Source organism: Triticum aestivum, chromosome 1D (assembly GCF_018294505.1).
Source record: "Triticum aestivum cultivar Chinese Spring chromosome 1D, IWGSC CS RefSeq v2.1, whole genome shotgun sequence".
Classification (NCBI taxonomy): Eukaryota; Viridiplantae; Streptophyta; class Magnoliopsida; order Poales; family Poaceae; genus Triticum; species Triticum aestivum.
The window spans coordinates 343,735,346-343,747,622 of record NC_057796.1 but is presented as its reverse complement, the minus strand read 5'-3'; the positions used below and the strand labels follow the sequence as shown (position 1 = coordinate 343,747,622).

The 12,277-nt window shown below is 41.8% G+C and overlaps 1 protein-coding gene across 1 annotated transcript; it reads left to right on the top strand.

The window, feature by feature from the left end:
* Positions 1–1,689: 1,689 nt before the first annotated feature.
* Positions 1,690–11,804, top strand: LOC123181933 (ARM REPEAT PROTEIN INTERACTING WITH ABF2). The gene is made up of 19 exons (XM_044594345.1): positions 1,690–2,135; positions 2,235–2,401; positions 2,803–2,975; positions 3,061–3,181; positions 3,318–3,392; positions 6,446–6,540; positions 6,988–7,063; positions 7,318–7,425; positions 8,862–8,990; positions 9,137–9,205; positions 9,367–9,426; positions 9,512–9,635; positions 9,717–9,856; positions 10,293–10,356; positions 10,456–10,535; positions 10,643–10,707; positions 10,836–10,953; positions 11,037–11,161; positions 11,262–11,804. The coding sequence occupies exons 1-19, from the start codon at positions 1,787–1,789 to the stop codon at positions 11,350–11,352; spliced, it is 2,229 nt and encodes a 742-aa protein (XP_044450280.1). The 5' UTR covers positions 1,690–1,786; the 3' UTR covers positions 11,353–11,804.
* The last annotated feature ends 473 nt before the right edge of the window (positions 11,805–12,277 follow it).

Here is a 12,277-nt window from a genome sequence, read left to right as displayed (position 1 = left end):
TAGTTTTAGTTCTAGTTGATCCCAGTTGACCAATTAGAGCTAGACTAATCCTCTAATCCTCATAATTAGAAACCCTATGTGGTTCTAATCTCCTCCCTCTAATTTTCCGGCGACGATTAGCTTTGGACGGCGAAGCGCTGCCGGATCGTGAAGGCTGCACGCTTGCAACCAAGTATAGTGGTCGTGCTTCCGGTCTTCCGTTCGAGGGACTGTTCATGGGTGGTTCGCGGGATCGTTCATCAACGGTTCGAGGGACTCCAGGTATGATCTAGGCCGACACGTTCTTCTTCTGCTGCAACTCGGTGATGGTAATGATCGTGATCCCAGCCCGTTATGCATCTTCATATTAATCTTGGGTGCGTAGGTGCGATTTTTTGTTTTCTACTACGTTTCCCAACAACGGTTGCCTCCTTCTCCGGGCTTCCTCCTGTCGCTAGGCCTTGCGGTCCCCCAACCCAACCTTTTGCCTGGTTCTCCTTGGTAAGCCACCCCCAGTGTATGACACCGTTAGGCACCACCTCGAAGGCTGGTTCACGCGATGGCGGAGCCTCCCCTCCTTCCTTCTTGTCTTGGCCCTCTTATTTCTATGGAGGAGGTCTTGGAGCAGTAATGGAGGTGTTGTGATCTGATCTTGAACGAATGACGGCTCGATGAGGATGATTCCCAACGGCTAAGGCTGGAGGTGTATATATAGGGCCTTCTTCAATTCTCCTCTATATATGTGACTTCCTCCTCCTTCCTCCTAGGGCTCGAGGGGAGCCAAATGCTCTCCCAAAACATCCCCTGTTCGACAACCAGGATGAAACCAGAGCAAAATTGGGAAATTTATGGCCAAAATACGAAGATGTAGGGGTACAGTACGACCGACGATACGACCGGGCACAGTCGTACCGTGCGCCATCGATCGCTCTGGACCCTTTGGTAAAGTGGTCGCCATTTCTTCACACGAACTCGGATTTCGACGTTCTTAGACTCGTTGGATTCGTATGAGCGACGCTGAGGATTTTGAGCACTTTGCAATAATGTCATCTTTGACACTTCCAGATGCCTAAGTCTCGGTGTGTGTAAGGCCTCCTTGTTGATCCCAACCATGCATTTTTCATCGTGTTTGGTCCTTAGTTGCTACAAAACAAATAAAGAAGACTAGTAAAAACTAAATAAAACCCATAACTATGCAATGCTCACGATGCAAAAAGTGAAACTGGAAATCATACATAATAGACATGTAATTGGCTCGATGGGACATTGATATATGAGGATAATATGCAACAAATGAGCTATAAAAATGCGTAAAAAAATGGAGCCATGAGTAGCCATAGCTAGGTGGTCCATTGACCTTTTTTTTATTAATTCTGTTGTTTTTGTTCTGGCATGACAAATTATGAATATATTGATTTTTTTTTTCTAAAAAGGAAAGAGAAAAAAGTTACGAATTAGATATTTTGGAAAAAAATAAAGAAAATACTATACATCAGGGAGTATATTACACCTTTCTCATCATTTTCTCACCGTATCCGTACGTGCGCAAGAATAGTTCTGATCTCGTCATCACCAATCAAAATATATACCCATGCAAAAAATAAATAAATCAAAATATACACAACAGTGAGGAAAGAAAGTGTATCATTCTCATTTCTCACAGTATATAAAATAAAAACTGCTCAATTTTAACCGAACGCGGAATAAATCCCTATCGCGCTGGGGCGCGCATACTCTTTGCTTCTGCCCTTCCCTCCTCCTCCGCCTCCGACAAGTTCCCCACCTTCATCGCCGTCGACCCGCTCTAATGGAGGCGGAGCAGCAGAAGCCGCAGCGCCCGCGGCGCAAGGCGCAGAAGCGCAGGATTGACGACGAGGCCGCCGCCTCGGCCGCCGCAGCCGCAGCCGCCGCCGCCGCCGCCGCCGCAGCGGCTGCCGCCGTCTCGTCGCCGCTCGGCAGCGCCGATGCCGACGACGACAACGAGGACGACGAGGTCTCCGTCGGCCCCGAGATCTGCTGCCGCCAGTCCCAGGCGGCGGTCGCCCGCGAGGTCCGCACGCAGGTCGACGCCCTCCACCACTGCTTCTCGTGGCGCCACGCCGACCGCGCCACCGCCAAGCGCGCCACCAGCGTCCTCGCCGAGCTCGCGAAAAACGGTAATCCCCCAACCCTACGCCGACCGTGCCGATCCGTACTCTTCCCCACCCGTTCAGGCGCCGTTACTGAGGCGGATCTGCTTGCTGCTTTTGCCGCAGAGGAGATGGTGAACGTAATCGTAGAGGGCGGCGCCGTGCCGGCGTTGGTGTGCCACCTGAAGGTGCCCCCTATGGCGGCGGCGGTGGAGGAGGAGCAGCAGCCGCGGCCGTTCGAGCACGAGGTCGAGAAGGGGGCTGCCTTCGCTCTCGGGCTCCTAGCCGTAAAGGTTAATTCGATTAGTTTTCCTCTTTGCACTTTAGCTGATTTTGCTTACATTCCATTGCAATTGCTTGAATTGTTCTTATAATCCAAATTTTCTGGGCCTTGGCCTGCTCAAGGCTCATACAACCTCCCATTTCGTAGTAAAATGCAAGAGAAAAACAAATACCACTCTCTTCCCTTCTCCTAATCTCTCGTATGTCTGTGAATGTAACTTCATACGCCTTCATAAGAATCTAGGTATACTTGGGTTCAAGCAGAATAGGTTTCAACCTTGCCTAGTTCTCTTTAGGCAATCCATAAATATTATTGTTAACTTTTCTTCAACACGACTACTTCATTGTTATGATTTTAGCTATGTTACTCTCAGAATTTAGTCATTTATTACTTTTTGTGTTGGTTTACCAGCCTGAACATCAACAACTTATAGTTGATGCTGGTGCCCTACCCCTGCTGGTGACTCTCCTAAGAAGGCATAAAAATGCTACAAATTCGAGGGCAGTTAACAGCCTTATCAGAAGAGCAGCTGATGCAATTACCAACCTTGCTCACGAGAATAGCAACATCAAAACTTGTATCAGGTTTTGTTCTATCTACTGCTCACTAGTCAATGCTGCGTTTCCATAAAAGTTTTCTGTGCTTGCTGATGGTTTTGTTGTACTGCAGAATTGAAGGCGGAATCCCACCTCTCGTTGAATTGCTAGAATCACAGGATATTAAGGTGCAGAGGGCAGCTGCAGGGGCCTTGAGGACTTTGGCGTTTAAAAATGATGAAAACAAAACCCTGGTAAGAATATAAGAAAGTTTAAGTTAATGAAACCAACATTAATGTTAGATTTTAACATCAGACTTTCATCATTCACCCATATATATTATTTCCTTACTTCTAGATGGTAAATCTTCCCTTTAACTCCTTAATGCAGATCGTTGATTGCAATGCATTGCCAACGTTAATCTTAATGCTGCGGTCAGAGGATGCTGCAATTCACTATGAAGCAGTAAGATACTGAATATTCATATATTTTCATCAAATACACTTCTTTGGTTGAACCCCTCTTCATTTTTAGTGCAGCACTTGTCATGTATCTATTACAGGAAAACATTGTTCTGATTTTGAACCTTGCTATTTCTCTTGTTTTCTACAATCTTGAATAACAGTTATCCTAAGGCCTCATGGAATGTAAACTTCAAAATGTATTGTCTTGATTGGCTTAATGGTGAACCGTAGTACTATATATTGCTTGGGAAACTTCCAGGTCAAAATTTCTGTTCAAGTTGGAATGTAACTTAGGTTAGTCGGCACAGCGGCACTTACCTTAACTTACTTATCATTATACTCCATTTACATTATGAGCAATGCAGTTATGGTGCACTACATCGATATTAGAACCCAATTCCTTAAGTGTATTGAATTGTTGTCTCTTATTATTATTAAATATTAAATAAAGGATAGAGTAATTCCTTTGTCTAGAGATTCTAGAGCTGCAATAAGGCCTCATATTGTCATTATGTTAATAAAAAGTGGTTCAGTGGCATGTTAACGAATCTGTCGATTAGGAAAACTAGACTTTCTGTCTCTTGGACTTCTTATTAGGTTCAGCCGAGGTAGTGGACAAACAGCGGGGAAGAAATATGGCGGGGGAGAAATTTCTTGTGATTGTGAGCAAGTAGAATTGCTTGACTTCAACAAACAAATGGAAGTTCTATCTATCAATATCTATGGTCTTGACCGTCATGATTAACCTCCTTTCATAATACTCCCTACCCCCAGGGAAGTTGAATCCCCGCCGCCTCCTTGAAAGAGAGATGGCAGTGAAAAATTGAGTGTACGCCTAGGCGCGCTTAAGTGATGAGCGTAGGCCTACCGCTTTGTTTTTGTGGTAAGTGTTGAAACAAAGCGCTCGGACGCCTAGGGTTAGACAAAGGAGAGCGGGGTGAGAGAAACAGAGGAGAGCAAGGCGACCTTGCGCCGCCAGATGTGGGGCTTTCTTCCCCGGCCTCACCACCCATCTTCTTCCCCGACCTAGCGCCGCTGGACCTCGAGCTCCCTGTCCCCGACCTCGCCGCCAGTCCTCCCCCCTCTTCCCCAATCTCGAGCTCCTCCTTGTCTAGGCTGGAGCCTGGTGATTTCTCTCCAACCTCACCGCTGCCAGCTTGCTTCCCCTTCCCTGAGCTCGAGCTCCTCCTCGTCTCTTCTTCCCCAACATGCTTGCGATTTTAGGCTTAATACATGATTTACATGTTTTGAAAATTGTTTTTTGGGTGCCCTTGTTCCTGTCCATATGACGTCCGTACAGAAAGCTTCAGCGCCTAGGCTCCGCTTAAGCCGCCGCTGAAGCTGCCATTGCACTAAGCGGAGGCACAACTCTGGCTCAGTGCCTAGCGCTTAAAAAAAACCTTGGACGATAGGCAGCAAAAGAGTTAGTGCTTTGATACATCATTTCTGATGTCCGGAACTGCAGCTATCGGAAGAAAAGATGCTGCCTGAGGAAGTGAACGAACTAGTTCTTACTTCTGTTTGATGCGAGATCCCATGGCGGTAGAGGAAAGCTTTCTTTGGAATAGTCTGACCCAGGGAGAATAGAGTTATTACAAGTGAGCTAATTAGATCAAGTCTCATCAACATACATTACTTCAGGAGAAACTGAGAGGAACACAGATATGAGAAATCTTACCCCCCAAAACAATGAGAAACAGGATCTAAAAACATTGTCTATTCATGATGATTCGGTTTCAATCGCTAAGGTAGCTGGACCAATGTGATCTACCAAGAGTGTACCTCGAGGCAGTGTGCCTTTAGGGGTCGTAGTATCTGGTAACCAGTCTACTCAAAGAATGAGAGTGGGATCATCACATCATTGCTAGAAGACTGGGCGTCATTTCACTCACAAAAATGTGCAGGATAGCTCAGTTGGTAGAAAAATGAGTTTAGCGCTGTTAAGAAAATCATATAAAAATAAAGCAAAAAAAGGATAATAGAACTTGGTGAGAGCTATACTTGATTGCACAAATGAACCTAGTGCATGATGGCAGCAAGTATATAAGTATGCCACAGTGGAATTGCTAGAAAATCGTCTGATGAACTCGTTCTAAGTGATAGCGACTCGTATTGCAGCAAGTGCAGAATAAGAAATAAAGATACACAAAATATATTTGCCTAACCATGCTGATTATCAGAGAAATAAATTGCATTAGAGGTTGTCAGGCTTCCTGGCTGTGTATCTAGGTGTTTGGGCTTTGAACTAAACATTAGCCTATCGGGGACTTGCTTAATTGAGCTAGTTAGGTCCATCCATTGGCTAAATGATGGAAAATTAATTTGACATGGAAGATGCTTAATTGGTATGACAGCTTGAGGTTCATAATTAGTAGAGGCAAAACATCCTTATAATCCGTACTGTGCTCTGCCACACCATTTTCTGTCGCATTACTAAAGATAGGCCTAGTTAGTGCAATTGACCAAGCTGAGGCCTTGAGGGAGCCTGCAATTCTGAAATTGAAGTTAAGGCCCTTAATGTCACAAATGGGCTTGTTTGAGGAACTCATTTTTCTGTCACATTATTGAAGATGGGCCTAAGTAGTACAATTAAGCAAGCTGAGACCTTGATGAAGTCTGCCAGGCTAAAATTGACGTTAAGAACCTTAATATCACAACCCAACTAGGCACGTTTGAGCACCTGTCCTGCAGCTTTATATGTTTGATGTACACAAATTACTTTTTGGAGTGTTACAAAAGAAGAGCTATTCCACATCAGCCAATTAGAAATTTGGAGCATTAACACCTTTAACTTAGCAATAGAGTTACTGATCCTGTGGAATTTATACAAAGAAAATGATCTGACTATTTGCTTCTATCAATTATATATAGATTTCGAGATAGATTTATACTTTTGCCAAATGCAAAGGCTGTCCTCATAAAGTTCTCTGTATACAACATATATTGTGACAATTTTGCATAAAAATCACCCTAGTCGTGGAACTAGCCATATGTATGATATTGTTTTTGCTGTGCATGCCAGTAAGTACTAAATACACTCTGTTGGCGTGGCAGGTTGGTGTCATTGGAAATTTGGTCCATTCATCCCCAAATATCAAGAAAGAGGTTCTTAATGCGGGGGCCTTGCAACCTGTAATTGGGCTATTAAGGTATGATGATCGTCATATGCAGCTTATGATGATAGTTTTAATTGTATCTGTTAATAATGAAATGCATATAACTTACTGTATTTATTTATTGAGTTCTGCTAGAGTACTGCTGGAAATTCAAATTCTATATACTTTACTTTTAGCTGTACATGAGCAATACACACTCGATTACTGATTACACCATTGTGCATGTGTTCCTGAATGCGGATTAATTTTGTTGCTTTAAGGTCAAAACAATATGTGATTATAATGATATAATCTTATGAGATTTTCAAGTGTAAGCTTGCGTGTAGCAAATTATCTTCTAACCCAGATTCCATATCATATCCATATTGTAACACGAGAAGCTGTTTTATTGTAGTCCCAATCTTAGTATATGAAGGCATGGTATTACCCCGGGTCTGCTCTCCAGCTTAAAGAACCTGTGCTTCATCTTTTCTTTTGCAGTTCCTGCTGTACGGAAAGCCAAAGAGAAGCTGCTTTGTTGCTAGGGCAGTTTGCTTCGGCCGACTCTGAGTGCAAGGTGCTTAAGGATGCTTCATTTGTTGTTAGCTCCATATTTTTTTATGACGAGTGATGAAGTGGAAGAGTAAAAAATAAAATGAAGTACTTTTTCCTATATAATACTCTTGTGCTACATATCATTGATTGATTATGTCTACCTACTTACTAAATATGTTGTTTCGTACGATAAAGAGTTAGCCATGGTGAATCAAAAGAATACAGAATTGTTTTTTGAGCTATCCTCTCTAAATATGCATGTATGGGGTTTGGCAGGTCCATATTGTGCAACGGGGGGCAGTCCGACCACTAATTGACATGCTACAGTCAGCTGACTTCCAACTCAGGGAGATGTCAGCCTTTGCCCTTGGGAGGCTTGCACAGGTTATATTTCTCATTCTATACTCCCCTTGCACACAACAATATCAATCTGATTGCTTATGTTTGTCAGCGGGTTTTACTGCATGTATTTTAGGGACGCATTGTAGCAGTGAAAGAGAAACAACAATGACAATCCTTACTTCCCTTCATAAAATCACCTGACATAGTGACAGAGCACTTTCTCAACTTTGCTGCTTCCCTTTTTCTCTATTTTGATTTTACATTGGGATGCAGTGTCCCCTCTTAGAAGGATTGACATGAGAGTGACCACAGGTTATGTTTAATGTACCATCAATAATTGAAGCCATGCAGCTCATTCTCTTTATGTGTGTTAAATATCCAGACTAACTGTTGAGCATCTGCCTCTCAAATGGTTTCTGTTCAGATTTGTACCTTTTATTTGTATATATGCTTCTTCGCTGTATCCATTGTCCCGCGACAAGTAATCGTAACCCAGCATAGTTCAGCATATCTCTTGAACATGCGCATTTCTGAATAGTCCTGAAGGAAAAGACACCATTTTCTCCCTGGCAGATTCTTCTGAGTGAAATGCCTGTTTGACATGCATGATGAAGTCACCCTGTTCAAATACAATCACTATTAGAATTGACGAAATTGCACAAGAGATAACTTCTCCGCCAGATTATTTGATTAGTTTTACTTTTACGTGAGAGATAAACCCTGTTCAAATACAATCAGATCAATTTAAACTGCAGCATCGCACACATACAGATTGATATACAGTTTTACAGATTCTTGTACATAAATTGAAATACAGTTTTACAAATTAAACTAACGTCTTTGATCTACATAGGTCAAAGGCTGAAACATAAGCCCCAATGGTCATTGTCATATGGCGTATCATGTTGGATATATTATTTTTTGCCTACCAGGTGTCATCTGGACTGTATTTGTTACTCCCTCCGTTTCTAAATATAAGTCTTTGTAGAGATTTCACTATGGACCACACGAGGATGTTTGTAGATGCATTTTAGAGTAGATTCACTCATTTTGCTCCGTATGTAGTCCATAGTGGAATCTCTACAAAGACTTGTACTCCCTCCGTTCCTAAATATAAGCCTTTCTAGAGATTTCAATATGGACTACATACGGAGCAAAATGAGTGAATCTACATTCTAAACTACGTCTATATACATCCGTATGTAGTCCATAGTGAAATCTCTAGAAAGACCTATATTTAGGAACGGAGGGATTAGTAAGCAAGAGTTTAGATATTTTAGTGTCAGGCACATGCCAAGTTATTCCCTTTTCATTGTCTTTCTAAGCTGTAAACATTCCAATCATGGGATTGGAAAATGAAACAGTATTCTATTAGTTTTAGTGTGTTATCTCTTTGTTTGGAGTGGGCATATTTTATTTACTTATTTATCTTGATTAACCTGTATGGCTAATTTGAAAGAAAATCTTTTGTTTCACAGGACACACATAACCAAGCAGGTATTGCATACAATGGTGGCTTGTTGCCTTTACTAAAGCTTCTTGACTCAAAAAATGGTTCTCTGCAACATAATGCTGCGTTTGCTCTTTATGGAGTTGCGGACAATGAGGTAATTTTTTATTGTTCAAAATATTGGTTTCTATTTATTATTTCATATTTGTTCTTCAAAGGGAACGAACTCATGTAGTCATGTTCCATTTCTGTTTTATGTAAGCTTCTTACTTTCATGTATCAATAATAACTTTCTTCTTGTAGGATTATGTCTCTGACTTCGTTAAAGTAGGAGGTGTCCAAAAGTTGCAGGATGGCGAATTTATCGTCCAGGTATGTCAACCATCATACCCCCTCCGTTCCAAAATAGATGACCCAACTTTGTACAAAGTTAGTACAAAGTTGGGTCATCTATTTTGGAACGGAGGGAGTAGCATAGATTGGTACTTTCTTAGTAAATTTATACCTGAGTCTGGTTAAGCACTTTTTTTCAGGCTACAAAGGACTGTGTAGCTAAGACATTGAAGAGGCTAGAGGAGAAGATAAATGGACGAGTAAGTTTTGCTCACTGTTTCTTTTTTCTTTTATTTGCCAAGCTGTGGCATCTACTCCAGCTGACCCACGCGCGATCTTTAACAGGTATTGAAACACTTGGTTTATCTCATGAGAGTAGGAGAAAAGTCTGTGCAGAGGCGTGTTGCTCTGGCTCTTGCACACCTCTGTGCCCCTGAAGATCAGCGAACAATTTTTATTGATAATAATGGTATGAATGATTTGACATCTTAAGTGTTCCTTGTCTCCTTTGTGTTTTGTTCTCCATGGATTAAATTCTGGCTTAATTCAGGTCTCGACTTGCTTCTTGATCTTCTGGTTTCGGTCAGCTCGAAACATCAACAGGATGGTTCGGTAGCACTATACAAATTAGCCAACAAAGCTGCAGCACTCTCTCCGATGGATGCTGCACCTCCATCTCCAACGCCACAGGTTAGTGGAAACTAAAAAAAGGGTGATTTGTCTTTACTATGTAGTTGTGCTATTGAAGTGAATAAGGGCTTCACAGTGCTTGGAAAAGAGATTTTTCTAACAAAATTGTAGTAAAAAAATATAGTTCTAGGGATATATGCTAGTACTACTTTGGAGCTATTAGCAAAATCTGAATTAAATCAAGATCTTATGTGCACAAACTTCCTTAAAATGTTATTTCCTACAAATCTTGACATGTGCAACCTGTTGGACACAGATGTTCTGTCATGTAACTTTATACTGCTTGGCAGTCTGTTCTTAGTAGTTGGCAGGCTTTACCTTGCCCTATCCTGGATATTCTTAATGAGGTTTCCCCATAAATCAACTCCTAATACAGATGGATTGGTCCATCCATCATTCTGGCTATTGCTATTACTAAATGTACTTCTGGCTGCAGGTTTATCTTGGAGAGCAATATGTGAACAGTTCGACACTTTCAGATGTCACCTTCTTGGTGGAAGGTTCGTGACGTTTCTGCACCCTGCCTTCACAGAAACTGCTTTAGATAATTTCTGTTTTTTCATTAGGACCATAATAATCACCTCCCCTGTGATTCGCAGGAAAACGCTTTTATGCACACAGAATTGCTTTGCTTGCTTCTTCAGATGCATTCCGTGCAATGTTTGATGGTGGATACAGGGTTAGTCTCGACATAACATGATATTCCTTTTCTGGTTGGAAGATGTGGATCTTGTTTGCTAGTTGAACAATTTCTGTTTACAAGAAACTCACTATTTTCTCAACCAGGAAAAGGATGCAAGAGACATAGAAATTCCAAATATCAGGTGGGACGTGTTTGAACTCATGATGAGGTTAGTAAATCATTGATCATTCTTGTTCCTTGGCCATGGTCCATGGGTAAATCTGCATGTTAGTTCCTCACTCTGAGGGGACAAGGCCTGCAATTGAAGTTTAGAAACATCTTCTTTGTTTTGTGCAGATTTATCTATACAGGGACAGTCGAAGTAACCAACGAGCTTGCTCAAGATCTTCTTAGAGCTGCAGATCAGTATCTGTTAGAAGGCCTCAAACGCCTATGTGAATATACAATTGCGCAGGTGATTTCAGGAACATAACCCCCAAGTTCTATGTTTGAACCGCTGCCGACTGGGTCTAATTGATTGTTTGGAATATCTTGCAGGATGTTAATTTAGACAACGTCTCTGATATGTACGACTTATCCGAAGCCTTTCATGCCATGTCACTGAGACATACATGCGTCTTGTTTATTTTGGAGCAGTTTGATAAGATCTGCACCAGACCCGGGTGGGTATCTTAACTTAGGGCCACCACATTTGGTATATTGTAACGTGCTTCCAAGCAACAAAAATCCAAATCCATCTAACTGTCCATCTTGCAAATGCAGTTTCTCTCAGCTAATCCAGCGTGTCATCCCTGAGCTCCGCAACTTCTTCGCTAAGGCGCTAAGGCCAAGCCACCGGAGTGCGCAACCATGAGCCCTGCCCACATTCGTTGATAACACCGCCGCCATCTGACAGATGCTGCTGGAAATCTTGTACAGCCGAAGTTTCTGGTTCTGGGCATTGGGTACTCGCTCGGTGGTAAGGTTAACTATTCAATCTATTAGGTCCTCAATCGACACCCAGCAAGAATGTAACATCCTCCTGTTCGATTGAACAATGGCGATCATGCTAAGGGAAGTGTATGGTTATAGAGAGACATGTGGTTTGCCTAGATTCAGTCAGACCGGCCTAGTCTGTGATAGATTTTAGTTGGTTGGCCTTGACCGGATTTGTCGGGTCTCGCCGTAGTTACTGAGTTACTTAGGGTCATTTCCAGTTCGCAGTTCCGATTATGTCCGTGTATGTTTGGAGATGTTAAGTTCGACCGCTGTAATGCTGTAACATCAATCTGTGTTCTCCATGTTAACAACCGTGCTGATGTTCAAGACTAGTGTTCAGAACTCGGGCTGTTTCATATCAAATTCCCATATATAGCCTTTGCTCAGGTTGTTCGTTTCGGCGTCTTATTTAACTTCACATGGAGCAATAGAGGTATATATCCGAAAGTACCCTTCTACTCCCGAGCTCATTTGAGCTCGGGATGAACAGTAAATTCCAAAATAAAATGAGATAACATTAAAAAAATGAACATTTTTTAGGTGCAAACTTACACAAATGTTCATGGAAGATTTCAGCCTGAAATAACATTTATGGAAGGTGTGGCAAAAATATAATAAAATTAGCACTCCAAAATGCTTTTAAAAATAGCATTTTTTGAGCATTGATTTTGTTTTTTATCATGACTTCCAGGAATGGTGTTTTATGATAAATTTTTACAAGCACATAAAATATTCGTCAAAGTTTGCAACAATTTTTTTTCAATTTTTTTGATTTTTTTTTACTTTTTTTTGACTTAACT